Genomic DNA, 22,311 nt, shown 5'->3' with positions numbered 1-22,311 from the left:
GATTTTTTTTAATATATTTTGTTTTCTAGTTTTCAAAGAACGAAGTTTCGTTTTATTACTTTAACTATTAAAATTAAGTAAATAATGTAGTTTTGGAACAATATCCTCTTCTTTTTTTTCTATTTTGAGGCACGGTTTTGAATTCTTTTATCGATACAAAATGTAATGTGTAGGTATTGAGTAATTTGGTATAAGAGGATAAGTGTTTTAAATGAGATAGAGTTTGACTATTTATTTACTAAAACTTCATTTTATAAGATTTATTTTTCTAAAATAGTTTTACACTTTCTTTTTAATATTTTGAGTTAATTGATATTTTTTTAAGATTCAAGTATAAAAAAATCTAAGTATGTTACAGGGATGCTAGTAAAGAGTATCAATCAAAATCTTTTATCCTTTTTTAGAAATGATTTCTCGTAGAGTTGTTTGCATACCTATAATTGGTTCTTACACATGAAATTTGATGGTAAGATAAATCAAGCTGCTTTGTTGTATTTTAATATACTTGTCTAATCATAAATTGCCTACATCTTTTTTTAAGTGATATCAGATAAAAACGTATTTTATTTATCGATTTAAAGTTTAAAATTAATTATTATTTTGTTAAGAAAATCCTACATATAAATTTTAGTTATTTTACATATTTATCATGAAATTAAGAGAAAAATAAACAATAATAAAAAATGACAGAAAAAATCATTAATAATAAATGAAAAGTATAATAAAAATCAAATAATAATTTAAAAAAATTATAATATATATATATATATATATATATATATATATATATATATATATATATATATATATATCCTGTAACCATTTTAAACAATATATGTAAAAAGAAGTGGAAGCAGTGAAAAAAAAATCGTTCGTATTTCTTTTTCTCCACTAATTTATCGGCTTATTCACAGGTAATGTTAAATCTCTTTTAATTTAAAGTGCATAAAAAAAATACTTTAATTAATACTAATGTATATTTTTCAATCCAACTAACTAACCTTTTATAAAGAATAATTTATCTACAAATTATTCAAATAGACTATTAGCACTTATTGGTCTCATCAAACACAAACATAGTTAATGTAAATCTCAACCAGAAGGCAAGAGAGGAAAGGAAAATAAAAATAAATTAAATATGCTTTCAGTATATTTGGACAAAACCTGAAAGGTCTGAAAAACCTATTTTAAGTATGTAGTTCAGGCAATGGTTCCAATTACTATGGTGAATTTATAGAGGATGACTTTTCATTGCCAGTTGAAGCAAGAATGAGGTTTGTAAAGACGGGGCAAAGGCGATAGGCAGAAAAGTTTCCAAAATCATCAACACTAAGAGTCTCTTTGGATAGATACAAAGCCAGAAAAGTTTCTTTAAGAACTTCTCTGCTGAGAAAAGCTCAACAACACTTGCAGGAGAGAAGTTCTGAAAAACACTAATTAAGTTATATCCAAAAGGTTCTTGGTCAAGTTCCAGTTGGCTGTACAACACGTTGGCACATAATACACTTAGCATTTAATTCTCTTCAACTAAACAGTATTGGCATTTCCTTTAGATTTTGTTGTCATCAAACCTAATCTATCCTTCAAGACCTAATCTATCCTTCAAGTCAACTAGGGAGATACACAAGTTACCGAAAGAGTGTATTTATATATCTAGGTCATCATCCGGGTCCTCATCAGAATCTGGCATCTCGTCATCTGAATCACGAAAATATATAATCTCACCCATGGCAGAATCCTCCTTTTTACCACTTGAAATGGGATTTGCCTCACTGTTGCTCTCTTCAAGGGATCTTCTACCATCATAAATTTGTATTGGTTTACCGTTTCCTTCAATAATAAAGAGCTTAAGTATAAGAATTTATGTATAACCGAAACCATGTATAAAAATTAACAAATACAGATCAATTTCATACCCTGGTGTTCAAAAGGAAGCACAACATTTGACCTATCAACTCGCTCCTTCTCTGACAGCTGGAGATTGAATTGTACCTATTAAAACACATCAAGATTCTTGTTATTATTTATTTATTGTCAACAAAAAGGAAGCAACTTCATATCACAACGCACTTGTCACTTTGTCTGTTCTGGTATTTTCCAAATAGGTTTGTCCCGATTTTAGTTATGTATATGCCAATATCCTCTGTTTTGAGTAGGTGTACAAACTAAGTCCTTAGCATGTATATGCATTTCTTCAGCACATGAGATGTTTCCAAAGACAGTTTGTGCCCATTGCAAATTAAATATAAAACACTTTCATAACATGTAACGTTAGAAGCCCTAAGTGGAGAACCGACTCAGCACATGGGGAAGTAATTAGAACTTGGACACTATGCTTGATTCATCTCTCATAGCATCTAAATTTTAGGGTTGCTTACTAAATTCATTCCTAAAAGCAGCATAATTATCAAAAAGTTCCGAATGTGATAAAAGACTCTCAATTTAGTCCTTCCATTAAAGTTAACGTCTATGCCTGTGACACGTGTCTGTTTACTTGATAATTGAAATTATACAAAAAGATGACACAAGATAGTACAAATTGAAAGTTGTTTTTAACTTTTTAATTTTTCAAGAATATGACGTCATTTTCAATTCAGTCCTTGAACTTAACCACTAAATTTCATTTTATCCCTGAAAAGTATTCTCAAAATTTTAATTAAGTCCTATGTTACGCATAAATGACAAGCACAAATATCACCATCCTCGACCGTTTTCACTTCTTATTACTGATATTTTCTTTTACCTTGTTTTCGCACAATTTATGGTCCACGTTGACTTACCCTCATCTGTCTTTATATCAAGTACATCATTTCAAATTTAATACTAACCTCAAAATGTGTTGAGTCCTAGTTTCAAGGCTTAATGCTTTAGTTTGAGCTATTCTTTCACATTGTCGTTATTTTGATTCCATTAATCAAATAAATATATGAAGTAATGACACATTTTTTGCTATGCTTATAAAATGACTATATTTTGTTCAACTAAAGTTCAAATTTAAAAATCTTATAGCAGATTTTAAAGTTGCAAATTGTGCATGTAACTAAAAAAATCTGTATATGTATGTATTTGATCAAATAACTAGTAAACTAATTTATGAATGACTATATAATAGTAGTAGTCATTAACTAAACTGACACCATCATACACTTTTAGAAATGAATTTGGACATTTACACCTAATTTAACTACGATTATGTTCAGGAAAGGCCTTGTGAATGCTATGCACTCCATTCAACAGAAGCAGAAAAACCTTGGGTGAAGAAGGAATTCAAAAAAACGAAAGATCTCTTTTATAGATTATTCGCTTTCAACGTTAAAATACCTAATTACAAACAAGTAGTTAGTACTTTGGCTTTTGCTTCTAGTGACATGGACATAACATAACAGTACCACTTCCATCTACAGGAAACAATAGACTAACCTTTGGCAGTAGGCCTGCGACGGCAGTTCCATCTACTGATGAAACAGACGCAAAGCCGATTCCTCCAGACTCAACTTTAAATTCTTCACACTGTATAAAATTAGAGAGATATTATATCAGTGCATCAAACCTTTAGATTTGTCATTCCAGATAAGCTTACAAATAGGAAGAAAGAGATCACCGTTACTCTAACTCGTCCATTTCTACGTTTGGACCTGACATTAAACTTTCCCTTGGTAAAGTTTTGCTGAGAAAAGGAATCGCTTAAACATCCTTTCTGACCATCTGCAGAATGATGATATGGGTCCACACTGGCCACCATGGAGGACATGTACTCGAGAACAGCCACAGCCCTCTCCTCATGAAGGTCAGAATGCAATAATCCAAAAATATTCGAAATTTGATCTGCAACAATAGAACAGAAACCAATGCAAGGAAGAAATCATTGATGTATCTATCAAGTCAATCCACGCCATAAATTTTAGTTGATGAAATAATCAAATTATCCCACTTGTTCAGATACTCTTAATAATTTACTCAATTAAATAACACCTCATTACACAATACAATCAAAGGAACTTCACTAAAATAGTTCAAGATGGAATACCATGGCTACGCAGATCGCTAAGAAGTCCTGCAACTGACTGCAAAGATGCATGCCTCAACAGTTCACTTAACTGATTATATCAATCAAGAATTCATTAGGATTACAAGTACACAAACTAATAATACAACAGAAAGCAACAAACCACAAAGTCTTAAATAGAATATTCCACATAGAATCCTTGAGCAGGAAGTACTTTCTCTTTTTCATATTGTCATATTAAAGTTTAATTGGAAGTCATTGTAAAATCTTATTGCACAAGAAACTTACATATACAAACAGGTTAGATAATTAGATACAGACTACTGGGAAAAAAAGTTGTAACACAATAGCTTTATAACTGCTTAACAGTACAATTATTTCCAAGAAAAATTAAAAGGTTAAACAAGATAAATTGATCCATTCCATCCATGATTTTCCTGTTTTCCGCAAGCCCTTTTATCTTTCCTGTGAACTTTACAATTCAAATCATCTGGTAGTTAAGATTACCATGCAAATGAACTGCATAGAATATTAAAATATCCAAGAGCTCTGAAGTCTGTGTCACCCTTTGATGTGGCCAAAGTTAACAAGTCCCTATTAGCTGAATTAATAATTATTGAAGCAGTACAAATCTTAGAACGTAAGCCCACAGACTCCATTCAGTGAAATGAGAAAACCTATTATTCAAATTGGTATAGTAATCATAGATAAAATGTTCTTATGGCCATTAGTATAGGTGTGCTTGATCCAGGGTTATTTATTTCCATTAGTGGGAAAATGAAAACAGAAAAGAATTCTACTAAGTTTCAATCATACAGTATTTTGGTACTTATTCATGTAAAATGTCCAACCTTGAGGCACAAAGAATAGTCATTCCCACCATAAAAACTAAATTCAACTTCATTTAAAGTTGTGGCATGGTATTAGCTTTGTATATCTTTTATCTTATTTTGACATTCACATAATGAATACGTACCGAATCTATGGCAACACAGAAGCGAGCTTTATTTTCTCCAACCAATCCTGCAGGTATATGATTCAAAAAAATATTCAAAAGAAAAATAACTTTTTAAAAAACAGTAAGCATGAAATCCATCAACTGATACACAAACGTTTACTTAGAAAATTAAACAAGACAAATATAAGCTAACTTTAGCTACATAACAATTTATCTTCAATACCTCTACCCAGTTCAGTGATTACCGAAAACAACTTGTCCACAGCCTTCACGGTTTTAAAAGAACTAGTAGCAACCGAAATTTGGGGAGAACAATCTGTAGCATTTACAGATTTCCTTGTCTTATCCTTCCAACCAAGAGGGTCTGTATAACAATCCAAAATGTGAATCCTGCAAAACAACATTTCATTTTGAATTCAACAAATCGAAATTTATACATGATTGAAATGAAATTAAAAAATAAATATGGTAAGACGCAAGAAATGCAGTTAAAACAACAAAGAGAGATTTTAAACATTAAGTTCAAAACATTTACCATTTGTTAGAAGAAGCAACATCCACTCCATTCATATTTAACAAAGCAGCGTAAGACGATGGACTCCGAGAAAGTGCAACAATTACTATGCCCCTATACAAGAGAATACCAAGCTTTGAGGTTAAAAATACGAAGTACGAGATAAAGAAAAATTGGGGATAGTAAACTGACTGTGACTGGGATTTTTTAGCGATGACGTGTGACGAGAGTTGAAGGAGAATGTGAGAGAATACATGGAAGCCAAAAGGCGAAGCGAGAGAGTCTTTGATTGTGAGTGTGGGTGCAAGCTCTCCCTCTAACGCTCCATCCCTCAGTGTTCTACAAATCGAATCTGCCATCTCTGTGGTACGGAACAACTGTTACTCACGGCGGCGCGGCAGAAACAACTGTGAGACGGAATATGTATAGTTCACAGTGAGAGGCGGCACGGCGGCGCAACCGCTGTGAACAGATTTAGAAAATAACGGGAAAAGAAAAACGCAAAGGGTTCCACCTGTCCCGATTGATTTTCCTTTGCTTGTTAAACGGGATGCGGAAGGCGTTAAAACTGGACGCTGTTTTGGTATTCTCTTTTAGAATGTGGTTGAATTAATTTTATTAAAATTAAGTTTAATTATAATTTTTCACACTATAAATGCAGAATTACATCTTGTAAATTTATTACTAGGTTTAATTAATTTGAAATGTAGTAAATTTGAATATTCTAAATTAAGTTTCTCTTAAACTTTGTAAATTATACTTTCAAACGAGACTCTATCATTATATTCTATCTTTAATTAAGGAGATGAAACACTTGTTTTACAATATCATTGTGTATGTGTGTCTTCACATAAAAGTAAAAATGAAAACTTAATTATATATTTAATTTATTTACTTTCAAATACTTTTCTTTTATTAAAAATTTCAAATATTTATATTTTTTTAATTGAATTTCTAATGTAATAATTTAGTTGTTTGATTTTGCAGTCTCTAGCAAAACAATATCAACTTGAATAATATTTATAAAACATGAATTATTTTTACCTGTGTTTTCATACAGTTGATTTAATTTTTGTTTTAATATTTAATTTATAAAATAAAATGATGTCATTTTTTATAAAGATAAGTAGGTTTTAAGACTTCGTAACGGTCATATTACTCAAATTAAAGTCATCTTACTCTAATTTTTCTTTTAATCATCGTTTTAGTTAGATGCATTGTTGACTAAGTTTCAAAATTCATAAACAGCACAAGAGAGGCATTAAATAATTTGTAAATTCAACAACTTTTTTATGATTTTCAAAGAAAATCAACCACTTGTTTAATAAAAGAAAGGTCCTAGTGTTGTTGGAATTTCCCGTTTCAGAGTTTCAATATAAACAACATGGAGGTGACAATGTCAAACAATGTAAGATCATTTGTATAGTTAGAACATAATAAAGACAAGTGAGAGTTAGAATACATATCCAAGTTTGATGATAATTATTATTTTAAGTTATTAATTATAATATGAATAAATTATATTTTTATAATTTTAAATAATTTTTTAAATTTTATTTGTATATCACTTTTTCTATTTACATTGAAAAGTAAAATGATAATCATACAGTTTATTCTATTAAAAATTATTTTATTAAATTTTATCAATCACATTATACACAAACTTTCATAAATTTACTATTCATATCTACTCAAATCATATCATCTTTCTTTTAATTCAAACAACTTCATATTTACCTGCAAATCAACGCAAGTCTACTCTCCCAACACCCCAATCAAACACAGCACTGAGGATAAGGATGTGTTGAATAAAATTTGTGAAATATTCTGAACATAGTGTCACTTTATACTACAGATCATAGTTCAGACACAAATCACAGTGTCACTTTATTCTCTCTTTCCATGGAAGAGAAAAATATAAGAAGAAAAGGGCACAAATATCAATGGAATTTAAATTTCTTGCTTTTATAAGAATAATTTATTAGTAAAATTTAGTATAAATAAAACTACAAATTAGGTTGTAGGTGAGACTTGGTGTACAAAAGGCACCATAAAATGAAAGATTTCTGGAAGAGAAGCTATCTCTAAGCTATTTGAGAGACAGAATGAAGGGAAGTGGAGAATTGAATTGAGATATGGAACTCCATTCATACCATATTAAGGTTTTCCATCAACAGCCTTCACATTAGTTTGCTCCAACACTTTATGAGAGGTTAGTAGAACTTGTCCAGATTCTTCACTCTGACACATAATTATGTCTTTGACAGCAACAAGAGATGCATGGAACTGGTCTTGCTCATGCTCCTTCCAAGCATCTCTACTTTCTAAGCAGGGAATATCCTGCACCTTCCTTTTTTGCATCTCATCCTTAATCATCTGAAATTTGTATTATACACCATTACCTTTGTTTTTTACATTGCTAACATTAGCTGATGAATAAATAAACAAAACACCCTCAAGTTTCAAGTATCCATCCACTCCTCACAATACAGAAGAACAATAATACAACACTAATTGAGGGGCAAATACAAGTAACCTGCTACAAACCAAATGTTCTCAGGCATATGCTTATGATCATTAACTTCTATTTACTGCTGTCAATAGACTCTTAATTCCACCCTTGAAATATTATTGTCTCTCCTAAACGGTTCCTAAAGTAAGAGATTTAAGTAATTCTCCAAGTATTAAATCGTGATAAGTAATTAAAAATCTATCAAATTATTCCCTGGACATTGGTAAAATATACCAACTTGAGGGTTTATTCTTATTGCTGCAGATTGCAGACACTTTCTTTGATCTTGCCAAGTCATTAAGTCATTTTTCCCAATCTCCATTCAGTTCTTCTATGATATTCACTAGATTTGATTTGTGTTTTCTTTCTTAGGGTCGACTAAGACAATGGTATCCATAGAAAAGAAATAACTCAAACAGGTGCTTACAATTAAAGGAATTCAACCACTAGAGAGTAAACAGACAGACAACAAAATAGCAATTAAGTTCTTAAGTGAATATGGTCTTCCATAGATCATTCTTGTGCCATAATGGAAATTGGAGCACATGAATTACTTACACATGTCTAACCTTTCCAAGCAGCAGGATGAGTTTTATTAGGTGTTTTGGTTTCCAGTTTTAATAAAAAGGATCATAAACACTCCCAAAACATTTTTGTCTCCCGAGGATACTATCTGAAATATTTTTCTGTAATAAAGGATAACGAGATATCAGACCTGCCATACTTGAATGTAATACCTTTAGAAAACACACAACATAAAATTGTAATCATCAAAATTTGAAACACAAAAATGGCATAATCACGGAGGATTAGAGGACTTTCTTTTTACCTTGTATGCAAACTCAAAAGCCTCAAATTGCTCGTCTTTTTTAGTCATTCGCAGGACCATGTTTAGAATATGTAAACTGATTGAATTGATTTCATTTATCTATTATTTTTTAACCTGTTTTATGTTTGGCCTAACCTTTTTTAGCCAATCGACTCTTTTTTAGTTTGCTTTACACCATATTAAATTTTTGACCATATCCAAGAGTGAAGGAGTGTATGCTAGTGGGCTTAGCTTGACCTGTCCATCCAGAAATGACTTAGCATTTTGGAGTTTGGACTCGGCCCTCTTTCTAGTATTACCTTTTTGGCTCTACGTGTGCATTAGAATTATACACATCACGTGTTAGGAAGAACATCTCCAACATATGCATATTTACGTTTACATGCCATATTATTTGAAAGACATAGAAGCAACCATACAATGCTTTAGAATGGATGCACGTATGTTTGTGAGTAACAGGGATCCAAGCATTCTGATAATCAAATAGCCTTTGTCTAATTATAAATTGCCCATGATGAACAAAATGTTTCATTCCTTGTAGAATAATACCAAGGAAAACAAAAGGCAACACTGATAAGTAGGCAACTCTGACATGGCATAGCGAGCAAAATCATTCTATAATAAGTAAACAGAAAGCACATCCAAAGTTTCCTACAAACTGTAACAGTCTGCATGTTGAAGTAACATTGACAACTATATATAGATTGCCATGAAACAAACTGACAATATTTTTAAATGGAAATTCCACTGATAAGAATAGCCAGCTTCCATACAAATCATGAGTAACAAGGTGTACACAGAAAAATAACATGTAGCACTCCTAAAGTTTTATCACGCCTCAAATATAAATCTAACTATCTATTTTGTTCATAAAAAACATCTACCATGATATGTAAATATTAATAAGACGAGGATGTTAGTGAATGTTAATGATAGAAGTGCAGTGCACATATTCTTTGACCTCTCAGTTCTCTCCTCTCTCCCTTAAACCTCCCAAGTCTGTTTTGTTCTCTCTTCCCCTCCTCTTTCCCTTGCTGTTCCTTTCTGTTTCTTTCATCTTTCCAACCTAAATTCTATATCATAGCACTCCTAAAATTTTCTCAGAGCCACAAATATAAATCTAAATATCTATTCTATTCTATTCTAGACAAGAAACTAGCGATTTGGGGTTTGGAAAGGTCTGGATCTGATACAAGGTAAAGCTCAACAGAAATCTCAAACTAATCAACTACATTCTCACTTCCAACACACCTCCTGTCAATTCATGTCCAATTCAGAAACCCACACTCTGACCTTTCAAATCTATGTTCATCTCCTTGAAAGTTGCCTTGCAAGGTTGTGCCTTCAACTGGGGCCAAATTAAGAAAGGTTAACATTTTCATTAACCCATTGCCTTTCTGTATTTCTTAATCAATTCTACTAAACTAGCCACTATACCAATTGATGACAAAAAATTGTGAGAAACAAACCTGTACCAAGGTGGAGTCAAGCTTAAGGGGTCCCACTTGGGCCACGGCCAAAGACCCAAAGAAGTTCCCCAACAGGGCGGCATCAGGCACGCTCAATCCCCTCACAATCCCAGCAGCAAAGCCACCGAGAAAACAATCGCCGGCGCCGGTGGGATCAACCTGATAAGCCTTGAACGGCGCGGCCCGAATCGCATCTTTTTCAGAAAAAACCTCGCACCCATCCTTCCCGTGCGTGACGACAACGCAGCAGCACCTTCTCGCCTCCTCCACGTCGATGAACGAGGCCTCGTCGGCGGAGGCCTTGAGAAACGCAACGCGCGGCAAGAGGTGGAGGAACCCGCTCTCGCTGAGCGTCACGTGGCTAACGCGACCGTCGGAGGGACCGAACCTGCGAATCAAACCCTGAATGTCGACGAACACGATGTCGCAGATCTCGAGCATCTTCTCAAGAGTCTCCGGCAGAATCTCCCCGCCGACCCCGACTGCCAGGCCGAACGCGAACCGGATCTGGACCGGGAGGTCGTCCGGTCGGATGGGGTCGCAGGAAATTACGCGGTTCAGGAGACGGTCCGGGTTTCCCGAACCGAAGTGGGCGTGGAAGAGGGTGGTTCGCGATGTGGGGATCGTTAATGGTGGGTGCAAGGATGTAGCGGCGGCGTAGGCAAATTCCGGACCCACCTTTGAAACGGTGTGGAAGGGGAGAGAGAGGGCGTCGAGGATGACGGAGATGAAGGAGGCAGCCCCGCCCAGGGTCTCGGCGGAGACGCGGCCGTCGCGGTGGAGGACGTCGTGGCAGTAGTTGCCGACGAGGAGGCCGCGGCGGGGAGTGGCTTTGGAGTCCGTGACCATGAGGAATGTTGGAGGTCGATCATGGGACGGAAATGAAGGGGTTTTTTTTTATGGGTTGTGATCGTTCATGCCAATTCCACAGCAATCAGAAGAAAGAAGAAGATGATGATGAAAAGTTTTGTTATGAACAGTGGAGATGCGAAAGGAAGTGGTGGGCGCGCGCCAAAATCAGATTTTGGTGTCACGCTATGGTGACTCCACCGCCGACACCAAGCACCAAATCATTCTCAATGGATATTGTAATTGTTCGGTTTTTCTTTCTCTTTTTGGACTGTTTCAAAATTTGAATTCCACGTCAATTTTGGGAACTATGTTCTTGGCTAAAACCTAAGCAGACACGGTTTTATGTTGTTTTCTTCATCGAATGAGAAAAAAACCAAAATAAAAACACTGCATTTACGTTTTATGAATACTGTAACAAACCTCCATAGACATGGCTATGAAGATAAGCACCAATTGGACCAACCCTTCCACCTTTTAGTTACGAAAACCAGAAGTTAATCATCCTAATGCTAATGAAAGCAAATGTCATTTTAGACCAAAAACGAATGGGAATGCACCACTTTCTAAAGTATTTGACAACCATAGAAAAAGAACCAATACAAATTGGTAATGATAACAACTAAGTTCCATAAACAAAGTTCAACCAGAGTCCACATGTGTGTGACCAATTGATGTTGACGTGTGTGCACATGTTCTTTCTCTATTTCAAAAAAGTTAAATTTAAGTTTTTTTCCCATAGATTAAGGAATAAAATAAAGATTTAATGATTGCGGATTTTTTTTTCAATCAAATTATGTGCTTTTCTACTAGTTATTGAAAAAATATTAATTGTTTTTTAAGAGAGATTGGAATAAGAAACTGAGTTTTCATTGAAATCTGGCATGTCACTTAATGTAATTTTGTTTTGTTAAGACATTACCCATTTTAAAATAAAGGAAATTTATCTTCTGCAATAACTTATAATATTCTATTTTAAAGGATAGATATATGTACTGTATGTCCTATCGGTCCATCGGTCATGCCTAGTCCATCGAATAAGGTTGGGAAGGTTTGTGTATAAAACTTATCCACCGGTCGAACGGTCACGCGGATGAACTATAAAGGAGCATCGGTCATCCACCGGTCGAACGGCCTCACGGATAAACTGTATAGGACCATCGGTCAATCGGTTTCACAAATGAATCACGTATTACATCGTAAGGAACCATCGGTCGATCCGTCTCACAAACGAACCATGTTAAGGGTCATCGGTCCATCGGTATCACAAACGAGTAACATTCTCAGAGACCAACCGATCGATCGGCCTGCATATTAATCACGCTTTATTCCACAACGGAACATCGGTCATTCGGTCCCACATGAACAGCGCCTTAACTTAATAAAGGACAATCATTTAACTAGTCACCGGGTCAATCGGTCGGTCAATCTCCTAAGATTCGCGTAGCGTTTTATATATGACCATCGGTCGATCAGTTATAAACGAATTATTAACTTGTTAAAATCAGGATATAACCAGCCCAGTCAAGCGGCCACCGGTCTCACGGCCAAACAACACCAGTCAATCGGATTAATTAACGTTAAACAAGTCAGTAATCTTGATTAGAGGATCATTTGGCCGTGATTAAGGAACCCTAATCACAGGCCCACACCGAAAACTATAAATAAGGCCCAAAGGTAGGTTGGTGAGGATCTTTAATTCGCATTTATTACGGCAGTTACACTGATACACCGATCGGTCTTTTCACTGACTTAAGCATCGGAGCCTTTTAGACAGGTACCCCGATCGTCAGCCCAGCTGATCGAGCAAAGGAGTAGATTTATTTGAGAAGAAGTTATTGCAGTAGTGAGGAGAGGACATTTGGAGAGAAGGAGTAAGATCGAATAGACTTTTAGTAGACTCTTGGTCTCTACACCCGAAACAATATACTATTTAATTAAAGTAGACTTACTTTTCTTTTTTTAAGTAAAATAAAACTACATTAACTATTTCTAAATTAATGTACTATTATCTTAAAAATATTATGATTTTTAAATTATATTTTAATTAAATACTATTTAATTTGTTTAAAGCTTTAACAAAACCTATTTTCTTGAAAATATTATCGGTATATAAATTAACTTTTAATTCAATTCATGTAAATTTTACAATGAGTTAATATTAATTTATATAATTAAATTGTGTGTTCATTTAATTTAGTTTATCTAAAGAATATAATATAGAGTGCTTGTGAGGAATTTAATTCATTTAAGGAATCTACAGCAATATATAAAGAGAATCTCTTCTTTTGTGTCCATTTTGAGATTCTAATTTTATATTTTAAAATATAATATTTTTTAATTTTTTAAAAATTGACCATTATTTTACAAGTTTTTTATAAAATCTACTCTGCTTTTTTTCTTTTTTTTATTTATCAATAGTCATTTTTTCATCTTTTCTGATATATTTCACTTTATTTTAAATAAATATAATTTTATTTTATAAATTAAATTAATAACATTACAATATCATCACCCACTAATATAATATCACGCATATTTACAAAATACATACACAAACGCTATTACGACTGTGTTTACGCTAATATAAAATAATATTTATCTGTTTGTTTTATTTTAATTCTGTTAAAGTATAATATAGAGTGCGCAGGTGAATTTTGGGTTTAAATTGCATTTTAGTTCTTTTCTTATTTTATCGAAAATTAATTTTTTTTCTGAGATTTTAATTCCATATTTTTCTTTTGAGGAAATGTGCGTATGTATGATTGTAATTTTTATTTTTCATTTAAAAACTAAAATATAACATTTGACAAAATAAATCTGACTAGACTAACTATGTTTAACGAATAATAGAATTTTAGTTTAATTCAATATATTTTAACTTGGTATAATAAAAATACATTTCAGATCAGCCCACATAAACTTACCAAAAGCCTTTTTGGGTTTCATTTTAGAGGCCCAAACTTAAATTGGGTTCGGTTTTGTCTTGGCCACTGTGGCTTTTACTTCCTGCCCTCCCACAATTTCTTCGCACATTACCTTTTGTAGAAGTAATTTCTGAATTATATATTTCGGAAAATTTCCGAAACAAGCATATTTTGGAATGAAATTTTCAGAAACAAGCTTTTTGGAATCAAATAATCAAAATCAAATGTTTCATTTTCATAACTCACAAAACTTATGAGAATCAAAAACTTCAACCTAAACTCGGAAAAGACTATAAGAGAAATATATAAAGGAGAAATGAACCTACTATATAAAAAATTTTGATTGATTAAAATGATTTTTACTCTCTCACTTTCTCACTGGTGCTATGTAGTTGAAAAAATGATGAGGATCAACTCCATATTCTTGTGTGAAGTCATATAAGGTTTAGAGAAAATAGTTTAGGAAAACAATATTATATTTTTAATGATGAATACTAAATAGTTAAAATTATGCTCAACATAAAAATATAATTTTAACTTTTATTTTCCTATATATATATATATATATACTAAACTAAAATTAGGTTCACAATAACAAGTTTTTGGATGTCACTACTTATTTAAGGACTTCTTTCTTGACTTAAAGCCCAAACTCATCAAAATTAATATTTCTAAAAAATTTCAGTTGATATAAAAAAAATTAAAAATAAAGTGCCAAAGATTTATTCATTAATACCCCATTTTAAACACTTTATATAATTAGTTCAAATTAATTGAAAGTTACCCATTTTACTTCAAAGTCAAGAACAACAGTGTTAGAAGAGATAAAACTCTAAAATTGAGGATAATTAATAAATCAATTTAATCTAATTATAAGAAGATAAAAAGATGCATGGTTAACATTCCTATCAATTCAATTCTAGTTTAAAATCTATATTTGTAAAAGAGAAGAATGACATCTTCCCATTTCGTTCACCATATGATCAACAACACCTAGGTTGTATATGTCCTTGAGATTAACCTAAAATTACACATAGTTGTAAAAATAATAAAAAAAATTGTTAGAAATTTCATATATTAAAAGAATCGTTACTTTGCTAATGTTTTAGAGTTACATATATATATATATATATATATATATATATATATATATATATATATATATATATATATATATATATATATATATATATATTTGAATTCCCGCAAAACAAGTCGATTCCAATAAAAAAAAAAAAAGTAACCAACTTTTCTCACACTAAGAATTTTCCATTGTCCAGTGCAAGGTTAAGCAATGTAATGCAAAATGACAAACTATATAATAGCAAAATATAAATGACAAACTATACAAACAAAACTGAAATACTGTGTACTAAACATAGGAAGATTCATGTTGCATCATTAATGTTCTATGCTTCATAACTATATACAAGGCATTTTTCCTCTCTCCAAAGTAAATAATTTTGATACTTTTTCTTTCTTTTCACCACTTTATCTTATACTATCGCTTTTATATGTTTTTAAAAGTAAGAATTAAATATGTTTTTTACTTTACTCTTTTAAACTTAAGATAAACCTAGTTTTAAACTTTTAAATTAAAAAAAAAAAGTTTACTTTTCAAATTTAAAAAAAAAATTATTCTCTAAACATTAAATTTGAGTGACTGGACCAATTATTCCAAAACTGAACACATTCATCATCTATACGTGGCGAAAATTCCGAGAAGCTTCATTGCACTTCATGGCTACAGACACTGGAAAGACACCATTGCACCTTGGTTATGTGTATACAATGAAAGCACCAAAACATTTTCCCTCTACAGTTAACACAACCGAATCATCGTACGTACTCCACAACACATTCAATTAAATTCAGTAACAACCTTGTTGTCCTACATATTTAAGCTAACTCACACTTCATATCCCAATAGAGAAAATAAGTGTAACAAGCTTAATTTGTGAAATTTAGGCACATGAGCAGATACTCGGAGGGCACAACATCAGGAAGCATGGAAGATGAAGATTTGGAGAAGAACAATGAGAAGACAGCAATGGTGAGAAAGAAGTCAGAAGAAGTTGTGGTGGTGGGAAGCAATAACAATGGTGGTTCAGAAATGCTTAGGAATTTTATGACCAATTTGCAAGCGGTGTTTCTTGGTACTAAGCTTGCTGTGCTTTTTCCAGCAGTTCCTTTGGCTGTTGTTGCCACTTTTTATGGCTTTGGAAGGGTGAGTGCTCATTCATGCAAACTATATTTTTCTTTTCTTATTATTTTTTACTCATTTTGCACAGTTATATGTATATGTAGTTCTGCTAATACATCTTCATTTAACTAAATTTGTAATGTGTTTAAATATCTCTTATTTCTCCTAGTCGTTTTTTACATATTTATTAGTCTTTAAATTAAGGAAATTTAAAATAATTCTGAAAGCATATACCAATGACTATATTAATAAAAAAAATACGAAAAAAAAATTATAATTAAAATAATAAAATTAGTATATATTTTAAATATTCAAATATTTGCAAAAGTCACGTGTACCATAATTTGTAATTTACAAAATTAAGTTGTTACCTGTTATAAATTAAGTAATTTATAAAAAGGGTTCATCGTATGAGATACCATATAATTAAATCTGCATTATTCGTCAGAAAATCTAATTATCCTTTTTTCCACGTAGCCTTGGATTTTTGCTTTCAGCCTTCTTGGACTTGCTCCTTTAGCTGAACGTGTCAGCTTTCTGACTGAGTAAGTTTGAGCTTCACTTTTAACTCAACAGTACCCCTGCACTTTTTTTATGCAGTTTCTAACCTTTTCTTTTCTTGATTTTTATCAGGCAAATTGCATATTATACTGGTCCAACAGGTACCATAATTCAAACTCTTAAGTACTACAAATACAAGAAAATTAGCTATATATGCACACTGAGATATCTACTTTGCATATTATTGTGTGGTAAAGGAAATTAAGTGACAAATTTGGTTTTGGTTGGTGGATGTTAATTCAGTTGGAGGGCTTCTGAATGCAACCTGTGGCAATGCAACTGAGATGATCATAGCATTATTAGCACTTCATCAGAACAAAGTAAATGTTGTGAAGTTATCCTTGCTTGGTTCCATTCTCTCAAACCTTCTCTTGGTTCTTGGAAGCTCACTCCTCTGTGGTGGTTTAGCCAATCTCAAGAGAGAGCAAAGATATGACAGAGTATTATTCATCACTTCTTAATCTACCGTTTTTATTCTTCATCTGAATTTGTGTTCTTAACTAATTTGTATTGATGAACAGAAACAAGCTGATGTAAACTCACTGGTTCTGTTGCTGGGGTTGCTATGTCATTTGCTGCCATTGCTGTTCAGATACTCCTTAGGAGGTGCTCATCATTCCATAGCCACTAACATTCTTCAGATGTCCAGAGCAAGCAGTGTTGTTATGCTTCTAGCATATCTTGCTTACATCTTCTTCCAGTTAAAAACTCACAGAAAATTGTTTGATGCACAAGAGGTGATTATTTATAATTTGCCTTATACCATGTATACACAATTTATATTTTCATACATCATCTCTGTGAATTCAATGTATATAGTTAATTTTATCAGATTCTTTAAAATTTTGAACTTTTGAGCATGCTTAGGTAAAGGGTTTGTTTGTTGGACAGGAGGAGGAAGATGAAGAGAAGGCAGTGATAGGATTTTGGAGTGCATTTACGTGGTTGGTGGGTATGACATTGGTCATATCCTTGCTTTCTGAATATGTAGTAGGAACAATCGAGGTATATCTATTTCTATATCTATATATATAAGTAAGTCTAATTGTTCTGATAACCATGATTTTTTTAAGGTATGAGCAAAGCATAAGTAAGATTAACGGTTATAATTTGTTTTCTGTAGGCTGCTTCAGATTCTTGGGGGATTTCTGTAAGCTTCATTAGTATAATTTTGCTACCAATTGTTGGAAACGCTGCAGAACATGCTGGTTCAATCATATTTGCTTACAAGAACAAGTTGGTACGGTTTGTGAATTTATAAGGCATGAACTTAAGTTTAGTTTAAAGTTGAATGAATGGTAGTATGTGGTGAATAATATTATGCAGGACATATCTTTGGGGGTGGCTATGGGATCTGCAACTCAAATTTCTATGTTTGTGGTAAGGCTGAATAAGTATTATGGTAATAATGATCATGCTTAGAACAGAGGCTAAGATCATAATTACCAACAAAAATTTGATGATGTAATGACTAATGAATTTCAGGTTCCATTAAGTGTGGTTGTTGCATGGATAATGGGTATAACAATGGATTTGGACTTCAGTCTTCTTGAAACTGGATGTCTTGCTTTTACAATCATAGTTACAGCCTTCACTTTACAGGTATACATTTTCAAAATTTGACAAGTAAAATACATTAAAGTTTAAGACGGGACGAACTTCAATTTTTGTAAGTTTGAGGACTAAAAATATATTTTGCAATTCTTTTAATAATATGATTTGTGTTCATAGGATGGAACTTCACACTACATGAAAGGAGTGGTTCTTACTCTGTGTTACATTGTCATTGCTGCATGTTTTTTTGTTCTCAAAACTCCTCTAACAGGTAAGTGTAGAAATATATATTTATATGTTTAAAGAGTTTAAAATGAAGTTGATTCCTGAATTAACATGGTTGTAATAATATGTTACAGACCAAAATTCTATGGCCAACTTTGGAGCTAAAGCATGGTTTGAAGGCATCAACAGTTGAATGATTTTGCTTCCCATTCTAAGATAAAAAATTTGACTAAACCTTGTCTGGGATGAACTGCAAAGGTGGATATTTGTATTCATTGATAACTGAGGCTTTGATGAGGAACTTCGTAAACTATAAAAGTAGAGACTAATTTCAATGCTTTATACAATAATTCTTTCTTCATAATAAGACTTCACATTCACATTGTGGGTTTGAAATCCTTTGTTTGAATTTTCTGCATTCTCTTCTTACCCTTTACAGATAATATCATCATCATCATTATCTTCCATATACCAATAAATAACAATTTCTTTTCCTTTTGCACACAATGTAGAAGTACTTCTTAATAAAGTTGCATTAGTAATACAATGTCAAAACTTTCTAAACTGATCTTTTTAAATTTTGTTTAGATAAATTAAATTTAGAATCACGTGTCATTTTCCAATCAGGAAAGTCCCGGTATTAAATAAATTATAAATTATAAATTATTATTATTAAATACTTTTATTATTTGTAGTTTAATAAAGTTTTACCTTTAATCCAACTTTTTTAAATTTATTTATTTCAATCCTCCAACACATTATTGTGATCTATTTTAGTTTATATATATATATATATATATATATATATATATATTATTTTTATTTTCTACCATATATATAATACTTTATAAATAGACAACCATACAATTTTTATTTTAGTTCATCTAGAATATATTCACTTCTTAGTAAATACACTAAGTTCTATTAATTTTGAATAACGTAATTGTAGTATTTGTTATAAATTTATTATTAATTGTCTTAAGTATATTTTAATTGGTTCTTTAAGTAATATATCAAAGTATTCTTTTAACTAGTAACGATAAAGAAAATCCAATTGTTTCATTGAAACTGCTCTGGTTCCTTACAGAACTATGGATTAGATTTTTTTTCAATCCAAATTTTATAAAATTCAGAATCCAATTTAACTAATGAGGATTTAAAATATCTGGAAATTCCCAAATCTATTTTTCTTTTAGTTAATTTGATTTTCATCCACCAACCTACCTTCTAGAAGGAGGTCTTATTATAAATATATAATTTTAATTAGTTAAAATAAAATGTATAGAAAACTATATTAAGAACTAACTATATTTTATATTATTAATAAAAAATTATAAAAAAAACTGAAAAAATATTATATATATATATATATATATATATTATGCCATTTACTATATAATATATAATTTACCAAATCTTCCTATATAAAAGGATTATAAAGGTTTGTAGTCCCTAAATATTTATATTTGGAATTCATTTCTGTCTCAAACTTTAATATTTGGTCTTCAAACTTCAAAAGAGAATTTATTTAATATTTAGTCCTCAAATTTTAAAAAGAATTATTTCTAATGCAGTTGGATTAGGATGACTATATCTATTCATTTTTTAATTTTCAAAGTTTGAAACAAACAAAATTCAGTTTCGCATCAAAATTCATGGACTAAAAATATATTTAATATTAGTATATTATCATTTTTTAACTTTTTATTGATGTGCATTAAATGAAATATTAAATATGTACAACACGTATGAACATTCTTGTCCTTTAAATAGAATAAAACAACATTAATAAATATTAGGTCACATTTCATTTAATATCACAAATAACTATGAATTTTTACAAAATTCAATGTGTATTAATTATTCTTAATTAGTGAGGGCACTTAAGACCCCTATTTAATTGTGGTTCACATCAAGACAATACTTTTGTACATTTGTTTCTCAAGCATTTAGTTTGATCAATTTCTTACTCGTTTCAATAACTAAACCTCTCCGATGTGAGATCTTCGTTATAGGAACACTTGGTTTTTTAGTCTTAACTGAGGTGTCATTTATGTCTCAGTATTGATGCAAAACACTAATATGATGAACAAATTATCAATTTTGTGCACCATTTTCATTTGCATGCTTAATAAATTCAATTATTTATTTATGTGGACTTCTATAAGGTTTCATGCATAACCAATTGGTCTTTTTGTTTGTTTTTTTGGATATTTTTGGTGAAGATAAAGATGAAATGGATGAAGTGAAAAGTAAAAATGACCAAATTCAAAATATGGATACAATGATGATGAGAATGCGATAGAACAATAAAATATTAAAATAACTTGTAGAAAAATAAATTACTAAGAAAAGTAAAGAAATTTATAATAGAAATAGACGAAAATAGTGACCAAAATTACAACCATCGACATTAATTTAGAATATGTGATTTGTTTCACAATTTGTCATCATTGTAGAATACAAAATAAATCTATATGTATTTTCTAACCCTCCCCAAATGATTACAAGATTTGAATTCAAATTTGAACTTAACCACAAATAATTAATCTAAAACTGCTCTCAATAGTTTTGAAGTTCACATGGTGATCAATTACAATTCACTAAACTTCCAGATTGATTAATGTTTCTTTCTTAATTTGCTTCTTGATGGTGATTGATAGATATTCTCGACTTACTTTTTTTCCTCACTTTTTCGATGAAAAAATAACTAAAGCGACTTCCCAAGAATTACATGTCCGTACTATGACTTCAATCTCATAAAGAAACACTTCGTAAAAGTGTCATTTATTCACGTCATCTATGTAGAATATAGTTCTATAATTTATGACCAATCAGATTTAGGAAACATAAGATGATTGAAAGCAAAATATTGACACCATCCTGTAGTTTTTACGCATCAGGAATCATGGTTTCTCTATCTTCATAAAATTTGACATTCAACTCTCCTGAATCTGACTATCAATTATCCGTGTTTAATTTACCTTATTGACCTTCAGTTCCATAATAATTGTCTATCTCTTAAATAACTTTGGAAAATGGTAGTTTGACACTACCATTTTATTTAACTCCCTCTTGACGCAGTTAAGGTGGAGTTTGAAATAATATTTTATTTTATAAATGATCCTTTTTCTCCTCATAAAAGATTAAGGGTATTATTGGAATATTTTATCAAGTGTATCAATAATGTTATCTTTCATTTAATGTTTCCTTGTAAAAGAAGAAATGAAGTGACACTCATCGTTAATTTTCATCAGAGAAGCTTCGTCTACATTCTTCATTGCACTTTCCCTTCTTTCTCAACAAAGCATTAAATATTCAGTTCCCTTTAGGATCAACATTGGTACTTGACGGAATCATGTGTAGTGAAGGATGTCGTAATCAATGACAAATCATGTGTTTACAACATTATAGAAGAGTTCATTCGTGGTGGAATAAGCCAAGATAGGGTGTTCATTGTGTCCTACAACCGTGAAAGTGTTGAAGTGACATGCACTTGCTTCTTGTTTGAATTTAGGAGTATTTTGTGTAGACATTTTCTTTTTGTCCTTGCACAAGAGAGAGTTAAAGAAGTGCCTACCAAGTATGTTTTGAAAAGGTAGTCTAAAACTATAAGAAGGAAACATACCTATATTTCAGCATCATACAACAAAAAGATAAAGAATCCCATATTTATAGGTATGATTGGTTGTGCAAGACTGTTG

At 31.6% G+C, this 22,311-nt stretch overlaps 3 protein-coding genes across 5 annotated transcripts; 1 reads left to right on the top strand and 2 right to left on the bottom strand.

Moving 5' to 3' along the window:
- Positions 1–1,311: 1,311 nt before the first annotated feature.
- On the bottom strand, positions 1,312–6,046 carry LOC114193212 (elongator complex protein 5). 2 transcript variants are annotated; one of them, XM_028082932.1, is made up of 9 exons: positions 5,671–6,046; positions 5,500–5,592; positions 5,188–5,354; positions 4,983–5,029; positions 4,028–4,097; positions 3,602–3,825; positions 3,421–3,510; positions 1,917–1,992; positions 1,312–1,830 (listed from the first exon to the last, which is right to left on the bottom strand). In XM_028082932.1, exons 1-9 carry the CDS (start codon positions 5,835–5,837, stop codon positions 1,646–1,648), a joined length of 1,119 nt encoding a protein of 372 aa, XP_027938733.1. In that variant the 5' UTR covers positions 5,838–6,046; the 3' UTR covers positions 1,312–1,645. The 2 variants fall into 2 exon arrangements, with proteins under 2 accessions (XP_027938733.1, XP_027938734.1); XM_028082933.1 differs by having other exon boundaries at positions 5,733–6,046.
- Positions 6,047–7,408: 1,362 nt separating this feature from the next.
- LOC114194420 (inositol 3-kinase) lies at positions 7,409–11,707 on the bottom strand. Of its 2 annotated transcripts, none has more exons than XM_028084615.1 (2): positions 10,289–11,697; positions 7,409–7,854 (listed from the first exon to the last, which is right to left on the bottom strand). In XM_028084615.1, the coding sequence occupies exons 1-2, from the start codon at positions 11,135–11,137 to the stop codon at positions 7,636–7,638; spliced, it is 1,068 nt and encodes a 355-aa protein (XP_027940416.1). In that variant the 5' UTR covers positions 11,138–11,697; the 3' UTR covers positions 7,409–7,635. The 2 variants fall into 2 exon arrangements, with proteins under 2 accessions (XP_027940416.1, XP_027940417.1); XM_028084616.1 differs by lacking the exon at positions 7,409–7,854 and adding an exon at positions 8,514–10,167 and having other exon boundaries at positions 10,289–11,707.
- Positions 11,708–15,984: 4,277 nt separating this feature from the next.
- On the top strand, positions 15,985–19,003 carry LOC114194041 (vacuolar cation/proton exchanger 1-like). The gene is made up of 11 exons (XM_028084074.1): positions 15,985–16,291; positions 16,745–16,812; positions 16,901–16,929; positions 17,072–17,268; positions 17,350–17,565; positions 17,720–17,833; positions 17,952–18,068; positions 18,155–18,208; positions 18,314–18,430; positions 18,560–18,653; positions 18,742–19,003. Exons 1-11 carry the CDS (start codon positions 16,037–16,039, stop codon positions 18,798–18,800), a joined length of 1,320 nt encoding a protein of 439 aa, XP_027939875.1. The 5' UTR covers positions 15,985–16,036; the 3' UTR covers positions 18,801–19,003.
- Positions 19,004–22,311: the final 3,308 nt, after the last annotated feature.

Source organism: Vigna unguiculata, chromosome 8, assembly GCF_004118075.2.
Source record: "Vigna unguiculata cultivar IT97K-499-35 chromosome 8, ASM411807v1, whole genome shotgun sequence".
NCBI classification, from domain to species: domain Eukaryota; kingdom Viridiplantae; phylum Streptophyta; class Magnoliopsida; order Fabales; family Fabaceae; genus Vigna; species Vigna unguiculata.
This window is presented reverse-complemented; position numbering and strand designations above follow the sequence as displayed.

Bases quoted from the DNA above. Each gene is read 5' to 3' on its own strand.
- LOC114194420 (XM_028084615.1), bottom strand. From the start codon at position 11,137: ATGGTCACGGACTCCAAAGCCACTCCCCGCCGCGGCCTCCTCGTCGGC. The intron at 7,855-10,288 runs GTTTGTTTCTCA...TACAAATTTCAG, and splicing joins TTGACTCCACCTTGGTACAG to ATGATTAAGGATGAGATGCA.
- LOC114193212 (XM_028082932.1), bottom strand. From the start codon at position 5,837: ATGGCAGATTCGATTTGTAGAACACTGAGGGATGGAGCGTTAGAGGGA. The intron at 5,593-5,670 runs GTCAGTTTACTA...TCTCTTGTATAG, and splicing joins GCTAAAAAATCCCAGTCACA to GGGCATAGTAATTGTTGCAC. The intron at 3,826-4,027 runs GTATTCCATCTT...CTATTGTTGCAG, and splicing joins TAGCGATCTGCGTAGCCATG to ATCAAATTTCGAATATTTTT.
- LOC114194041 (XM_028084074.1), top strand. From the start codon at position 16,037: ATGAGCAGATACTCGGAGGGCACAACATCAGGAAGCATGGAAGATGAA. The intron at 16,930-17,071 runs GTACCATAATTC...ATGTTAATTCAG, and splicing joins ATATTATACTGGTCCAACAG to TTGGAGGGCTTCTGAATGCA. The intron at 17,834-17,951 runs GTATATCTATTT...TGTTTTCTGTAG, and splicing joins ATGTAGTAGGAACAATCGAG to GCTGCTTCAGATTCTTGGGG.